Source organism: Thermobia domestica, chromosome 1, assembly GCF_964235325.1.
Source record: "Thermobia domestica chromosome 1, izTheDome1.hap1.1, whole genome shotgun sequence".
NCBI classification, from domain to species: Eukaryota; Metazoa; Arthropoda; class Insecta; order Zygentoma; family Lepismatidae; genus Thermobia; species Thermobia domestica.
This window is the reverse complement of record NC_137454.1, coordinates 345,709,907-345,725,202: the sequence shown is the minus strand read 5'-3', so window position 1 is coordinate 345,725,202 and position 15,296 is coordinate 345,709,907. Positions and strand designations below refer to the sequence as shown.

The following is a 15,296-nucleotide window of genomic DNA, read 5'->3' as shown; positions in this document are numbered from 1 at the left end:
AATTTTTGCATAATGTCCATGCTTCTGATCCATACACTATAATACTGTACACGAAACATTTTATATTTTCTTTTCTGAACTCCTTGTTCAAGGTCCCACAACATAGTATTTTCTTTATTTTAAAAGCTTCTTTCGCTATTCATATCCTTGTTTCTATTTGACATTCACACTTCATATTATCGCCAATACTACTTCCCAGCTATCGAAACTTTGTCATCTGTTGTATTTTCTCCCCTCTTACTTCCACGGTGGGAGTTCATGTGATTCGGATTGCACGTTAATCAGTAGGTCCCGTCTCATATAGCCTCGCTGCCGAAAGGGACGTTAAACTCAAAATCACTCTACTTCTTTCAAACTTGACACTGATCGTTTCGTTCCAATCACCAAGGCTTTTGTCTTTCCAACGTTTATTTTCATATCATATTCTTCACAGTCCTTCCTTAAGTCTTCTAACATCTTATTATTTTCTGTTCAAATTCTGCAAACCATACACACCTAATTATTCTACTGCATACCGAAATGTTGGTCCTTTTTTTCTACGTCTTCTAGATAGATCTTAAATAATTTAAGCGAGACACAGCATCTTTGTTTAGCTCCCCTTTCAATTGCACTATCCCCTCTGTCATTTCCTCCTTTATTCTAACACTTACATATTACGAGCAGCATGAAAATAAAGGCATTTCAATGACAGTGAGTAGATCATATTGTAAGGATATTTAATGACAAATGGAGAAAAACAATACTTGATTAGATATTAAAGAACAAAGAGAAACCTAAGAGAAACCATACTTATGAAAGATGGTGTGATGAAATCAAAAACCACTGGAATAGTGAGGGAAAGAGCTACCAAAGATAGATGCTTTTAGAGAAGACTCCCAGTGACATCTTTTGAGCAGTGGATTGCCAATGGTTCATTCTGTTTCGTATACTTTGTTTTCAAAATATAATGAGATATGGTTCATTCTATTTCGTATACTTTGTTTCCAGAATATAATGAGATATGGTTCATTCTGTTTCGTATACTTTGTTTTCAGAATATAATGAGATATGGTTCATTCTGTTTCGTATACTTTGTTTTCAGAATATAATGAGATATGGTTGATTCTGTTCCGTACACTTTGTTTTCAAAATATAATGAGATATGGTTCATTCTGTTTCGTATATGTTGTTTTCAGAATATAATGAGATATGGTTCATTCTGTTTCGTATACTTTGTTTTCAGAATATAATGAGGTATGGTTCATTCTGTTTCGTATACTTTGTTTTCAGAATATAATGAGATATGGTTCATTCTGTTTCGTATACTTTGTTTTCAGAATATAATGAGATATGGTTCATTCTGTTCCGTACACTTTGTTTTCAAAATATAATGAGATATGGTTCATTCTGTTCCGTACCCTTTGTTTTCGGAATATAATGAGATATGGTTCATTCTGTTCCGTACACTTTGTTTTCGGAATATAATGAGATATGGTTCATTCTGTTCCGTACACTTTGTTTTCGGAATATAATGAGATATGGTTCACTCTGTTCCGTACACTTTGTTTTCGGAATATAATGAGATATGGTTCACTCTGTTCCGTACACTTTGTTTTCAGAATATAATGAGATATGGTTCATTCTGTTCCGTACACTTTGTTTTTGGAATATAATGAGATATGGTTCATTCTGTTCCGTACACTTTGTTTTCAGAATATAATGAGATATGGTTCATTCTGTTCCGTACACTTTGTTTTCAGATTATAATGAGATATGGTTCATTCTGTTTCGTATACGTTGTTTTCAGATTATATTAAGATATGGTTCATTCTGTTTCGTATACTTTGTATTCAGATTATAATGAGATATGGTTCATTCTGTTTCGTATATGTTGTTTTCAGAATATAATGAGATATGGTTCATTCTGTTTCGTATATGTTGTTTTCAGAATATAATGAGATATGGTTCATTCTGTTCCGTACACTTTGTTTTCAGAATATAATGAGATATGGTTCATTCTGTTCCGTACACTTTGTTTTCAGAATATAATGAGATATGGTTCATTCTGTTCCGTATACGTTGTTTTCAGAATATAATGAGATATGGTTCATTCTGTTCCGTATACGTTGTTTTCAGATTATAATGAGATATGGTTCATTCTGTTTCGTATACGTTGTTTTCAGATTATAATGAGATATGGTTCATTCTGTTTCGTATACGTTGTTTTCAGATTATATTAAGATATGGTTCATTCTGTTTCGTATACGTTGTTTTCAGATTATATTAAGATATGGTTCATTCTGTTTCGTATACTTTGTATTCAGATTATAATGAAATATTTTTCATTCTGTTTCGTATATGTTGTTTTCAGAATATAATGAGATATGGTTCATTCTGTTTCGTATATGTTGTTTTCAGAATATAATGAGATATGGTTCATTCTGTTCCGTACACTTTGTTTTCAGAATATAATGAGATATGGTTGATTCTGTTCCGTACACTTTGTTTTCAGAGTATAATGAGATATGGTTGATTCTGTTCCGTACACTTTGTTTTCAGATTATAATGAGATATGGTTCATTCTGTTCCGTATACGTTGTTTTCAGATTATAATGAGATATGGTTCATTCTGTTTCGTATACGTTGTTTTCAGATTATAATGAGATATGGTTCATTCTGTTTCGTATACGTTGTTTTCAGATTATATTAAGATATGGTTCATTCTGTTTCGTATACGTTGTTTTCAGATTATAATGAGATATGGTTCATTCTGTTTCGTATACTTTGTTTTTAGAATATAATGAGATACGGTTCATTCTGTTTCGTGTACTTTGTTTACAGAATATAATGAGATGTTAAAAGTTACTCTATGCTTTTGAATTCATCTTTGACAAAACCCAGTCTACTCAGAATTGTTGTTACTTTGACTAGTTAGTTCTTTATTATGTTTAGCAGCTCGTCTTTATAGGATAAATGAGTTGATTAATTGGTTTAAAGTTTTACATTCCTATCAGTACTGCAACTCTATTATAGTACACCTACAGCCTGGTATGAGATCCGATCCACGTCACTTCCCGAGGGAGTCGAACCCAGTCTCCCGCAATAAGCCAGGAAATAGTAATGTAAGATAAATAGGAAAATAAGAAACGATAATCACAATAATAGTATATATAACACTATATTATAGGAATGCCCCTTTTTAACAAACAGAACTCGCAGTAGCAATTTTATCTTGCATTCATCAGTCAACATATGAAACACTCAACTAAGTAGGTTGCAAGTTATGAAAATTAAGAAAGTAATGCACCAAGATTTTGCCAATATTATCTCTCAAGAAACAGAGAAACGCGTATACTATGCAAAACCTTTAATATATAAGGTCGCGATTATTTTGATATGCGTAGTTCCTGCATTCGGTTAATAAAACTTTATAAATCTCACACTAGATTCTTCCGGCAGCTGGATGCTCTAAATAAATTTCGAAGCTTCCTCGGATTTAAAAAGTTTGTATTGATGACATTACACTTCCCTGACTAGTACTGACCTACATGAATACTACAGAATGAATAGAATGAGAATGGAACTCTCTAATACGCTGAACATTTAGATAGTAAAACTATCCATGGCTTTGCATTGATTATTTTAACAAAAGAATCATTTAGATATATGGCTGTATTTTCTTTTATTGTCGATAATGTCTGAAGAAGAATATGTTAGATATCCGAAACCGTTACAAATTATAATTTAAAATAAAGTGGGTTTTAAGCTTTGGTCAGTGTGTCTTTTGTTAAAACATTTAGATGAAGACAATGAATGCCACTCGCATTCTAGAACTGTAACTAGTTTGAATATTTGGAATTTTCTATCCTTCAGAGTTTTATTCAATGATGCATAATCTGTTGCCTATAAATGCTTTCAAAAAATCAAGAGGCGTGGATTCCTTTCATGAGCAGGACTCCGGGCAGTTTAAGGGTTCGCCCTATGTAAAAGCCGCCACTGCTCTCGAGATGAGAAGATGCATTATGAATTCCAGACAAGACGAGAAGTGTCACGAGTCTCATGTGTAACATTAGTTCACTCAATGAAATGAAATCTTTAAGTTTTACGTCACACAGATATGCTGGCTAGGCTAAAGGAGACGGTGATGATGAGAATGAATAAAATGGTGAAATGGAGAAAGTGGAAGCAAACGAGAGAACCCCGAGAAAACCTACGCACACGGAATTTGTCCACCACAAAGCTCAATTGGGAAGAAATGGGACAGGCCCGTATCCAGGGGATGTAGGGGGGCCGCCCCTCCTACATTTTTGCGGGTCCCCTAAAATTTTCACAGTAGACTTGCAAATGAATTATAATATGGTGATGAACTATAATATGGTTGGACCGCCCGCCCCCTACATTTTTGGGCTGGCTACCGGCCTGAACTGGGATCGAACCAAGGACCCCATGCACCAGAGGTGAATGTTCTACCAGTAAGCCGACACTGTCCCTACATCATTCAAAAGTTAGATCAAGAACACTCTCTTGGTATTATATGATTCACAGTATAAATACTATAAATTGATAATGCGAATACAGTGAAGAACATTTTTTTGCCATTTAGAGATATTCTTATTATTGCACAAGACAGTGTTTACTCCAATAATAGCTATGGCTCAAATATTGTTATATCACACTTTTTGTGGTGCTTTCCTGACGCGGAAGCATTAAGGTAACATTTAGATGATATTAAGGAAAATATAAGACATACATTTTGTACGTAAATTTGTAAAAGAAGACGAGGCGAGAAAGAAAAAAACTCTTCAAGAATCGATACGACACGAGTTCTATCAAATTTACGAACCGACCTGAGCAGGGGCGGATCCAGGACGGACTTCTGGGGGGGTTGTAATACTGCTATTTAGAGCTACTTTTAAGAACTCCAAGCTCTGGGATATGTTTTATTTATATATATAAAATAAGAAAGTTTCCTCTTCTGGGGGGGGCAATGGCCTCGATCGCTCCCCTGGCTCCGCCACTGGACCTGAGAAAACTATTTTTTGCCTCGTGTCGCCTCCTGCACAACATTTCTAGCAATAACAAAATAAATCGTTAGAGCTTACTACTTTGTTGTACCCGACACAGAACTGAGAATTCCATTCAGTGATCTACCAAAGAAACGACATAATCTTTTAAAGAACAATAACCATTTTAACCCTTTCAGCAGATACTTTCACAATAGTGAGTGCAGAACACACACTATTTATAAACGTTGTGATTTCTAATATACTCAACAGATGGCAATTCAGTACCTAACAACTTGTCATTCAGACACTCGCAAATGTGCTTGTAGCTAATTTGTGTACTAAATTCTTTTGATTGGCATTTTTGAGGATATCTGCTGAAAGGATTAACAAAAATAAATAAGTTCAATGCAGAGGTTTTATTTAAAAGTTTGCAAGGACATGGCTTAGAAGTAAATGCAGAGAAAACTAAATAAGCACATGGATGTTAGTCGGGATCATAATACTTGAAATTATGGATGTGTCAAATTACCAAATAATATCTTCGTCAAAGTTGATACTTTCAAATATCTGAGATTAATATTAGCAGACCAAAATCATATTCAAAAAAGTTAAATTCGACTGAGAGCAGGGAATTCGTTCAGTTCAAAAATCCTTTGTCGTTAAGGAATTTGAAGCTTAAAATATATAAAACAATATGTATACCAATGATGTGCTGTATCGGTCGCTTACTCTGAGAAAAGTACTCAAATTGAAATTATTTGACAATAATATCTTGAGACGAATATTCGGACTCAAGAGAAATGGGAATGGGGAATGGCGGAAACTTCACAACGAGGACTGCGTAGTTTATACCGTTTACTAAACTTTGCTGGGGTCATCAAGTCTAGGAGGCTCAGGTGGACAGGTCATGTAGCCAGAAGAAAGAAAGTAGGAACGCTTTCAAAGTTTTGAGTGGAAAATGCAATCGGAAACTGTGCATTAGTAAGACTTGCGACAGAAGGGAGAACAATATTAAGATAAATCTCGCAGAAATAGAAATACAAAGTAGAAACTAGATCCAATTGGCTAAGGATAGAAGTAAATGGAGAGCTTTTGTGAACGCAGTATTAAGCCTTCGGATTCCATAGACCATACAGTTAGTTATGGTAATTAAAATCAATTTGACAAAATCTAAAACACACTATTATTAAAACATCATTCAGTTTAATGGGTGGAAAAATGGTTTTCATAATTTGTTAGTTGAAAGACTTTGCACTAGTTGTAAGACCGTTATATTAAAAATAAAGTCACCAAATGTCAAATTAACTAACATTGACCTGATACATTTTTAATGTGCATTATTATTATTCTAATGTCCGTACTTTAAACTAACGGATGTTTTATGTATTAAACCTTTTATACAATTCTAACTTTGTATCCCAACCGTAAAATACACAGAGGTTATTGTATATTACTTGTACTTTGTTCATGTACGTGACGAAATGTACTGGTTTATTCATCTTGATGTTTTATTTATAAATTGAACCCTTTTAACTTCAAATATTAATGTAATCACAGCTATTATTTAATTTACTATGTACTTAATTATAGAAATGTATAAGTATTACTGTTTTCTCTTATGTTTTTGGCCGTTACTTGAAAGACATAATTGTTTCTTAAGTGGTTGTATAAAAGCATAGGCAAAGGTGAAAACCACTATCATTTGTCTGTCAGAATGGGTCCAATAAGGCTTGGCTTAGCGTCTTATCTTCTAACGATCGCACTGACATCTATCGTGGCAAATGTGAAAGCAACAGAAAATGATATCAATACTGAAAAAGCAGATTGTCCAGAGGACGCTGACTGTTTAAAACAGGAGATTGTGAAGGATATAAAGCAACTACTGGAAACGAAATCTTTAGAGTTGGGTCATGGAATTAAACTGGAATATTCAGGTGGTGGAAGCGAATCTAACGTTGAAAGTGGACGTGCTCTGGAGGGTAAAAGTTTCAGCGATCTGCTCTTTAATTATGTTCCCAGAATGTTGAGACATTTATCGCTTAGAGTAAACATTTTCCCTGGAACAACTCTGGTAGTGTCAAGAAGTAATAATGAAAATGGACTTCTGAATATTGGTATGGAAAGTGACGATGCCCTTGTTGAAGGACGTAAGTTTAAAATATTTAATTATTTAATTGTTATTTTAGACAACTCTGTTGTTCGTGTAAGGAGGATGCACTATCACACTATTCTTTATTTTGCACTAGCATTTCCTCTTTTCCGGGCAGAAAATGGGTGGAAAATGTCCTGTTTATGAAAGGTACAAGCAACTATTCTTAGTATTTTATTTTTTATTAATGAAATAACAACAACTCCTTAAATGAAAGGTGATGAAATATTAAATATATCAATTTTATTGAAAATTAAGCAATGGATCTTAATCTACTGATTAAATTATAGTTTTCATAATGAGTATTGTAAATGTTTAGTAGATTATCATGTGCAAATACAATTGTAAGGGGAGTTCGATAGGGATGCTATCTCTCGCCTACATGATTCAATATCTACCTAGAGGAAATAGTAAAAATTGAAGACGGCATTTCAGTACGAAGTAGAATGATCAGGTGTATACGGTTTGCAGATGATACGGCGGCGCTTGTTCCAGAATCTGAAGAAAAAATCAATATGATGTTAGAAAACTTGAAGATGGATTGTGAAGAATACGGGGTGAAAATAAATGTTCGTAAGACAAGATTGGAACAAAAGGGTCAGTGTCAAATATAGAAGTAGGTGAAGAGGAAATAAAACTGACTAGTTTTAAATACCTGGGTAGTATTATTAGTAACAGGAACTAGCCAAGGGGGAGGTCCGGACCCCCCCCCCACGGGACCAGAAATGAAAAAGAAATTAAGGAAGGATGAAACAAAATGAAGTGAGAAAAAGGAAGATAGAGTTAAGTTTTCTTTTTTAAAAATGCAGGAAGCTTTTAGTTACTCTTTCTTATGAGAAGATCTGTATTATTTGACATGCATGGTGGCGAGGTGAGCAAGATATCCTGGAAGAGTCAGGGAAATTGAAATTTCAAGAAAAGTTATGGAATTCTCAGAATTCCTGCTACTAGTCTGGGAGATTTCAAGAGTCCAAAAGCATAGTGCCGTTGTGTAACAGTATGGACAATTTTTATCATAATTTTTCCTCATCGCATCCTTGCAGTATTAAACATGTTATTTCAAAAACAATTTTGTACTGCTCTTTTACTAACCTGTCATTTGGAACAGACAGTAGTTGAAGGAATAATAAAAACAAAACAATTATGTGGAAAGAAAGTTCTGTTAACATTTGATTAAACACAGAAAGGAACGCAGATATTGTAGAAGACATTATTGAGTATGTACTTTTCATAATAGTTGAGGTCATAATGAAAGGAAAATTGTTATATTTGAGTGAACAGAGGAACAACTTAAATATTGTAAAATCTTTTTCAATACTTTTTTATTCTTTCACTCGAGATTTCTTCATAGTGTGTTATTAAAATACTTACCAACATATCCTCATTTTATTGTCTTAAGAAACCAATAAATGTTGATAGTAAAGTAGTTTAGATTGACCGAGCTTCAAAATTTCATGTCACGCATCCCCCCCCCCTTCCTCCGTTACGAAATCTTGGCTAAAAGAACCAATATATGTTCCAGTAAAATAGTTTAGAAATGTTATTTTGTGGTGAGCCCCTCGTGTGGTGACCATAATATTTAAGGTCACGGACCACCCCCTTCATAAAATCCTGGCTACGTGCCTGTTAGTAATGATATGAAATGTAAACGTGAAATAAAAGGAAGGATAGAAATGGCGAAAGAAGCTTTTAGGAGGAAGAAAATGTTATTTTGTGAAACTTTAAGCAAAGAGTTGAAAAAAAAGTCTCATACAATGCTTCGTGTGGAAGATTGTGCTGTATGGGTCAAAAACATGGATGTTACGCAAAAATGATGAAACGCGACTGGAAGCTTTCGAAATGTGGGTGTGGAGAAGAATGGAGAGAATTAGCTGGGTCGAGCAGAAAACGAATGCTAGGAGAACTGTATCATGAATGACGTGGTAGAGGATACAGTGGCAGAAAAGAGAGGGAGGGGGCGAAGGAGACTACAATTAATGGATGATATCAAAACAAAAAAATTGTAAGTAAAAACGAATAGGTTAGCGGAAGACCGTGGAGCATGGAAGCTTCTCAGTTGCAGTAAGTGACCTGTCAATAATGCAGAATACCTGATGATGATTATGAGTTGGCTATCACTTGCATACGTGCTTAAGGATTTCTCAGCTCTAGAATATTTTAGTGATACAGAGAGCATGCATAGACTCACTGCAGAAACCTAGTGAGCAGCGGGTCAGAGTGAAATTTGACGTAGAGGTTTAGAGTCATATGTAATTAGTTCTACTTGAGAAAGAAGCCTGTTAGATGCCAATGTTAATGGAATCAATTAGATTATATACATCTTCTAGCATAGAAGGTAATAGTACATGAGTCCAACAGAGAAATGCGATAATTTCAATGTTTATCTTCATCAAAATGCAATAATAACAGACAAATAGGAAATGATTTTAAATAGCAACATTGTAACCCCTCTTAGCGTACTCGCTAACGCACTCCTCTTTGGTATGAGCGGCCCTGGGTTTGATTCCCGGAGGGAATACTCGGTCGAAAAAGTGTACAAGCTTTTGAAGTCCAGCCATCCTAAATGAGGTTTACCTGAGTTTTTCTCATTCACATTAGGTAAATACCGGGATGGTACTTAACATATAGGTCCCAGACTGGTTCCTTTCTTCCCTTTCGTCTGATAGTGCGATCGCCGAGGGAAGAAATCCCTCATAGGTAACGGGATAACTTGACCATAGATGTCTAAAGCCCAGAAATCTCATTCTTAATCATAATTCTCCAAATAGCAACATCAGTATAGTTTAAATCGTCCATTGAATAGATAACTTTGTGGTCAATTTATCGAACATTTTTATAGTAACGCATTTAAAAACATAGCGATGTCTTACCATAGGATAACCAAAGAATTTACAGAAGTGCCTGGTGAAGAAAGAAACAAAAAGAAATTACAATTATTCCTCAAATTACACACACACACAAATATTACGAGTGTCAAGATCACATAACCTTATATACTTATATTTTGCCTATCTTGAACAAGAAGAGACGAGAAACCCGAATTAAATTGATTTTGAGTTCAGTTTGCCAAAAATTCTTTAAATATTTACCCTCTCAGTCCGTGTGATCGTCCGTACGTTGAGGAAACAAAAGACGTATGTTTGCCCGTTCGGCAGACAAGAATTCTCAACAACTTCTTGATAGATCACTATCAATTTTAGGAAGGCGATAGAGGGTCAAAAATTAAACAACAACAACAACAACAAAATGGTTCGTTGATATACTTCATCTCCATGTTTAGCTCCCTACTAGAACCGGAAGAGTTATAATAGCCACTACAACTTGTTTTCAATATCGATTTACATTCAAATGCGAAGTGGCACAAATCAACTACTTCCGGTTTTAACGTAGTCGTTCCGTTCTGCAATAAATTAAGCGTCCAAGTATATTGCACCTTCACTCTGCTTTATCTATTAAAACCGGAAGTGCTGGAAATCTACTTCCATTTTCGGATTCAGTTCTAATTTATTGAAATGGCAGAACTGCACCACCACTTCCGGTTTTAATATTGGTCACTATAGTGCGAAAATAATAATTGCGAGGAATGGTTTTTGTATGAATTCAGTATCACAAGATAAAGTTCTATCTCAACTACGATTTGCATTCAAGTTGTAACACCTCCAGTTTTTTCTCAGGACTGGTGACAAATACAAATGTGGTGTACGCGAGGGCTCGTTGTCAATGCGTAACAAAGATGGCAACACCGAACAGCACATAAAACTCTAGCCGCAGTGCAGAGAGTAATAACTGTTTTTGATACCATACTCGTCGTTTTCTCGATTTGTGTGGCGTGACATCGCTTGAATTTCATCGCCAACTGTCAAACATGTCATGGTGTCATGGATGTGCGTTCGTGGGAGAGACAGTTCAAAGAAGCCAGGACGTCGTGTGAAAAAAAAAGAAAGAAAAAAGAAAACAAGACAATCTCAGCCTCGCATAAGCCGATTTGACGACATGATCGAACGTGTGGAGAATGTTGTTTCGGATGATCGGCAAATTAGTGTGGAATACATCGCCTTTTAAGTTGGCATTTCCGTTGGATCTGTACACACAATCCTGCATGAAGACCTTATAATGCGAAAAAAGTGTCACGAATGCTGACGGACTACTACAACGCTGCGCGCGTTAGCATGTTATCAGGCAATGTTGGAGTGTTTTTCCTAGCGACTTTTGGCTTTTCTAACGACGAAAGACACACTCCATGGTCACACATTTACTAGCCGCGCCGCTATTGCACCAGTGATTTTCCAGTGGTCAAAACAGACCCCTAAATAAGTGTTCGCTGTGATCATGGAATCATTGCGTCGACGTTGTGGAAAATTTGTATGACTGTGGAGAGCCAAGTGACACAAGTTTCGTAGTTTTCGTGTGATTAGGTAGTGAGAAACAATAGGTGTTATAACTTGAATGCACCTAGTATAATCCTTGTTTTTAAACTGGAAATGGTGAAGATTTACGATTTCTGGTTTAAAAACTGCTGGAGATAATGTAATAACGATAATAGACAGCGAAAATGAAATGAAATTTTTGAGCTTAACGTCCCACAACTATACCCTTTAGGCTAAGGGAGATGGATGATTAAGGCATGCAAATTATGGAAGAATTGGTGGAATGAGAACGAGGGAGAAAACGGGAGTACCCTAAGAAAATGTACGGACTGATGTTGTCCATTACGGCTTACTTGGCGTGGAATCGAACCAGGGACCGCACACACCAGAGTTAAGCGCTCTACTACTGAACCACCGTGATCCAAGTAGACACCGAGAAGTATTTCTTAAATATTCATTCAGTACTGCAAAATAAGTTCCATCTCTTATTTTATTACTCTATTGCAACCATATTTGTCGTAAACGACCTGTTGATTGCCGACGACAAACTGTTTCTAAATATGGATTTAAGTTTTGAAGAATAGATTTAATTTCAGCTGCTATTCTTCCACTGAAACATGACTTAGTAAACACTAGCATAACTTCGAGGTTCAATATTGATTCGTACACAGCGATAATTGTAAGAAATAACGAGTAAAAGATTTATTTCATATGTATAAAGTATTCGAAGAACAGGTTCTCCTGATGTTATCCCTCTATTGCAAGCCGAAGTTAGAGATATATGACTCCCGGTTCAGGTATTCAATTCATGTAGGTTTGGAAGTCTACTGTAGTTTCAGAATGCGAAACGAAACTAATTTGGTTTTGAATAAACCTTTCCTTGCAAAAAAAGATATCAATACATTTAAATGTATTTAAAGTAACATTTTTATCTTTTACTAAATTGTACGGGCAACATAAACTGAGATCGTACTGTTCAACCCAAGGATGTTATAAAATAGAGGATCTACTCATACGTATCTTCATTCTATGAACTCAGTGAAGCAAAACAAACAACTTAGCATCGTCTGAGCCGGCACGTCTGATTGGCTACTCTCGTTTTTGCCATGTGTGTTGGCTCGAAACATTGCGATCTTAGTGGCGCGGAGCTGGCAGAGTAGGTGTGGCGAAGCTGTGACGTATGGCTTCACGATTTTGTTTTATGGGCAGATCCTCTATTTTATAACATCCTTGGTTCAATCGAAGATATTTTAACATTTAAGCTTTTCTTCTTGTTTCAGGTAACAAAAAGAAAAAGAAGGCAATGTTGTCATTGGTACTATTTGGTGGATTCTACACACTTCTTCTAACGGCTGGATTGATTTTAGCAAAGTTTCTCTCTTTCAAATCACTATTCGTGGGCAAAGTTGCTTTAGTTCTTGCAGCGATAACTTCACTTCAGAAGGTCTTTAGCCAAAACAAGTTTGGTCTTGGAGGATTTGGACACTACGATCGCTTCGATTATACTGTTCCTCAAAGTCCATATGCTTGGGAAGAATCTCCATCACCGGGCCATTAAAGGTATGGTAATCTCATAGAATGTTATATAATGGTTATCCTTTCCCTTCTGAATGATAGTAGGAGTTGAAATAACATTAATAATATTAATAAAGCAACTTAAACATGAGGTTTATGGTTCAAAACGTTTACACAAGAATTAATGGTAGCTGACTTTAACCATGATAGTTCAAACCGATATTCACTCCAGTGCTTATAGCATATACTAGATGGACAGCTTCAAAGTAACGAATCTCATGATAAGCATCAGAAGGGAGGGGGATTTCCAGATTGTTTTCTAAACATGAGTACCGATCCCGGAGGTCCTCTTCCCAAAATTTGCTTGAGCCTTTTACGATCTGGATATTCTTACTTAATTCTTTGCGTGGATATCTGACAGTGAAACTCAAATACCCGAACGGGCCCTCCATAGTTATTCAGTAATAGGCGAGGTTGTTTTCAAGGAAGTATTGATTTTCCTCGAGAATGACTGTCTTTATGTGCTTCAAGTAATACCTAGGGTAAAGGAGACAAATGAGTAGTAAAATTGAATGTTTATGTAGCGAGAATGAGAGTGTGGAAGGATATGAGGAAACCGAGAAAAAAAAAACGTACACGATGTTGTGGGCCACTGAACAACCATGTCCCCGATATGTTTCATATTCACACTACACGCAACAAGAGTTCCTTGTATCACCTTCTACATGACTCGGATATATACTAGTTTAATTATATGCAATATTGTCTAAAATGAAACCAGTGTTGATTGCGATGACATTTCCCTCGAGTTGAGCTCCTCCGTGGCTAAGCGGTTAGCGTACGCGCCTTTGGCGTGGGAGACCCGGGTTCGATTCCCGGCGGGAGCTCATGTGGTTCGGATTCCACGTCAATCAGTAGGTCCACGTCTCATATAGCCTCGCTGCTGAAAGGGACGCTAAACTAAAATCAACTCAACTCATTCCCCTCGAGTTATGCTGTGATAGCACGATTCCACGAGCAGTCCACACTCTACAGTACTACTATTGAACAGTTAATTCAGCAGTAGACCAGCAAAACTGTCTGAACTACTCGTATTTAGTACATTACTTTGTAATGGAAGTCTTTTTTTTTTTTTTTTTTACTCTAGTTGTACAAGATGGCGAAATTTCTATTCACTCACCAGGATTATAGTATGGTATCACGAAGATATCAGGCAGTTAGAGCAAAATAGGGCACTTGCTCTGCAAAAGAGGCAAAATAGGGCACTTGCTCACTACAATTTTGTTATTTTCTTCCAGTTTGGTAGTTGTCTATCAAACGAGCTCTCCTTGTTGACTTTTATCCGCCATTTTGTCTCCCATGCAACAACAAATCGTAGATTAAAGAGTATTAAACGTTTTGCTTCACCAATAATATGATTTTAAAATAACTAGAAATTCACGGATGGGGTACCTAAAGAAGAATGGATAACCGGGTATTAGAAAAGGTACATTAAAGAGCAAATAACACTAGCAGATAGGGAAAGAGAAAGGGGCTAAGAAAAGAAATTGAACAGAAAATTTAGAAAAGCCAATTCTTCAGTATAGTATTGCTGCTTGGTAGACTTTTAGAAAAATCCAGATTGCATAGTTGTCTCGGAATATTTGAAAATCCTTCTAATGGCAAAAGCACATGAAACAAAAAGCAATATTAAATAGAAAAAATGATTTAGACATTCAGCGAACCATCACCTCAATTGATGCAAGGAAAATGGCTCCCAAAATCATTATTTTCTTTCAGGTCTCAGTGTGTTATACAATCTCACTCGTAATTGGTCATCAGTGAACTGCACAATCATGACTAGCAACTTTAGGTGCTGCTACTCATGCTTTCTTTTAATTTTCTTTTCTTTTTTGTTTTTTCTTTTGCTTTTCTTTTCTTTCTTTGTTTCTTTCTTTTTCTTTTCTTTCTTTTTTGCTACAGAAATCTCCAAATTGTCTTGTCTTACGAAGGAAACATTAGAGCAGTCTTCGCCAAATTCATGAGCTACCGTACCGTTGTTAAATCCTACTGTGAGCTACCAATCAAAAGAACTATAGATATACCACATTCAGTTGACACCTAGTCTTCCGTTCTGAGCGCTGCTGTCGACTGAAGGAATTCCACTCCCTTTCGCTAATTCTCTCCTGCTTAGCAACAGCTGAACCCTTATTGGCTGAACGCGTGGTTATGTCGAGGGTGAGCTTTAGTTCGCATTTTTGCCACGGCTCAAGACATTTTGACAGCACTATACCAACTTTT

The 15,296-nt window shown here is 36.0% G+C and overlaps 1 protein-coding gene across 1 annotated transcript; it reads left to right on the top strand.

Annotated features, from left to right (window-relative positions):
• Positions 1–6,699: 6,699 nt before the first annotated feature.
• Positions 6,700–13,059, top strand: LOC145681535 (uncharacterized). The gene is made up of 2 exons (XM_081753182.1): positions 6,700–7,132; positions 12,782–13,059. The coding sequence occupies exons 1-2, from the start codon at positions 6,700–6,702 to the stop codon at positions 13,057–13,059; spliced, it is 711 nt and encodes a 236-aa protein (XP_081609308.1).
• Positions 13,060–15,296: the final 2,237 nt, after the last annotated feature.

Bases quoted from the DNA above. Each gene is read 5' to 3' on its own strand.
- LOC145681535 (XM_081753182.1), top strand. From the start codon at position 6,700: ATGGGTCCAATAAGGCTTGGCTTAGCGTCTTATCTTCTAACGATCGCA. The intron at 7,133-12,781 runs GTAAGTTTAAAA...TTCTTGTTTCAG, and splicing joins CGATGCCCTTGTTGAAGGAC to GTAACAAAAAGAAAAAGAAG.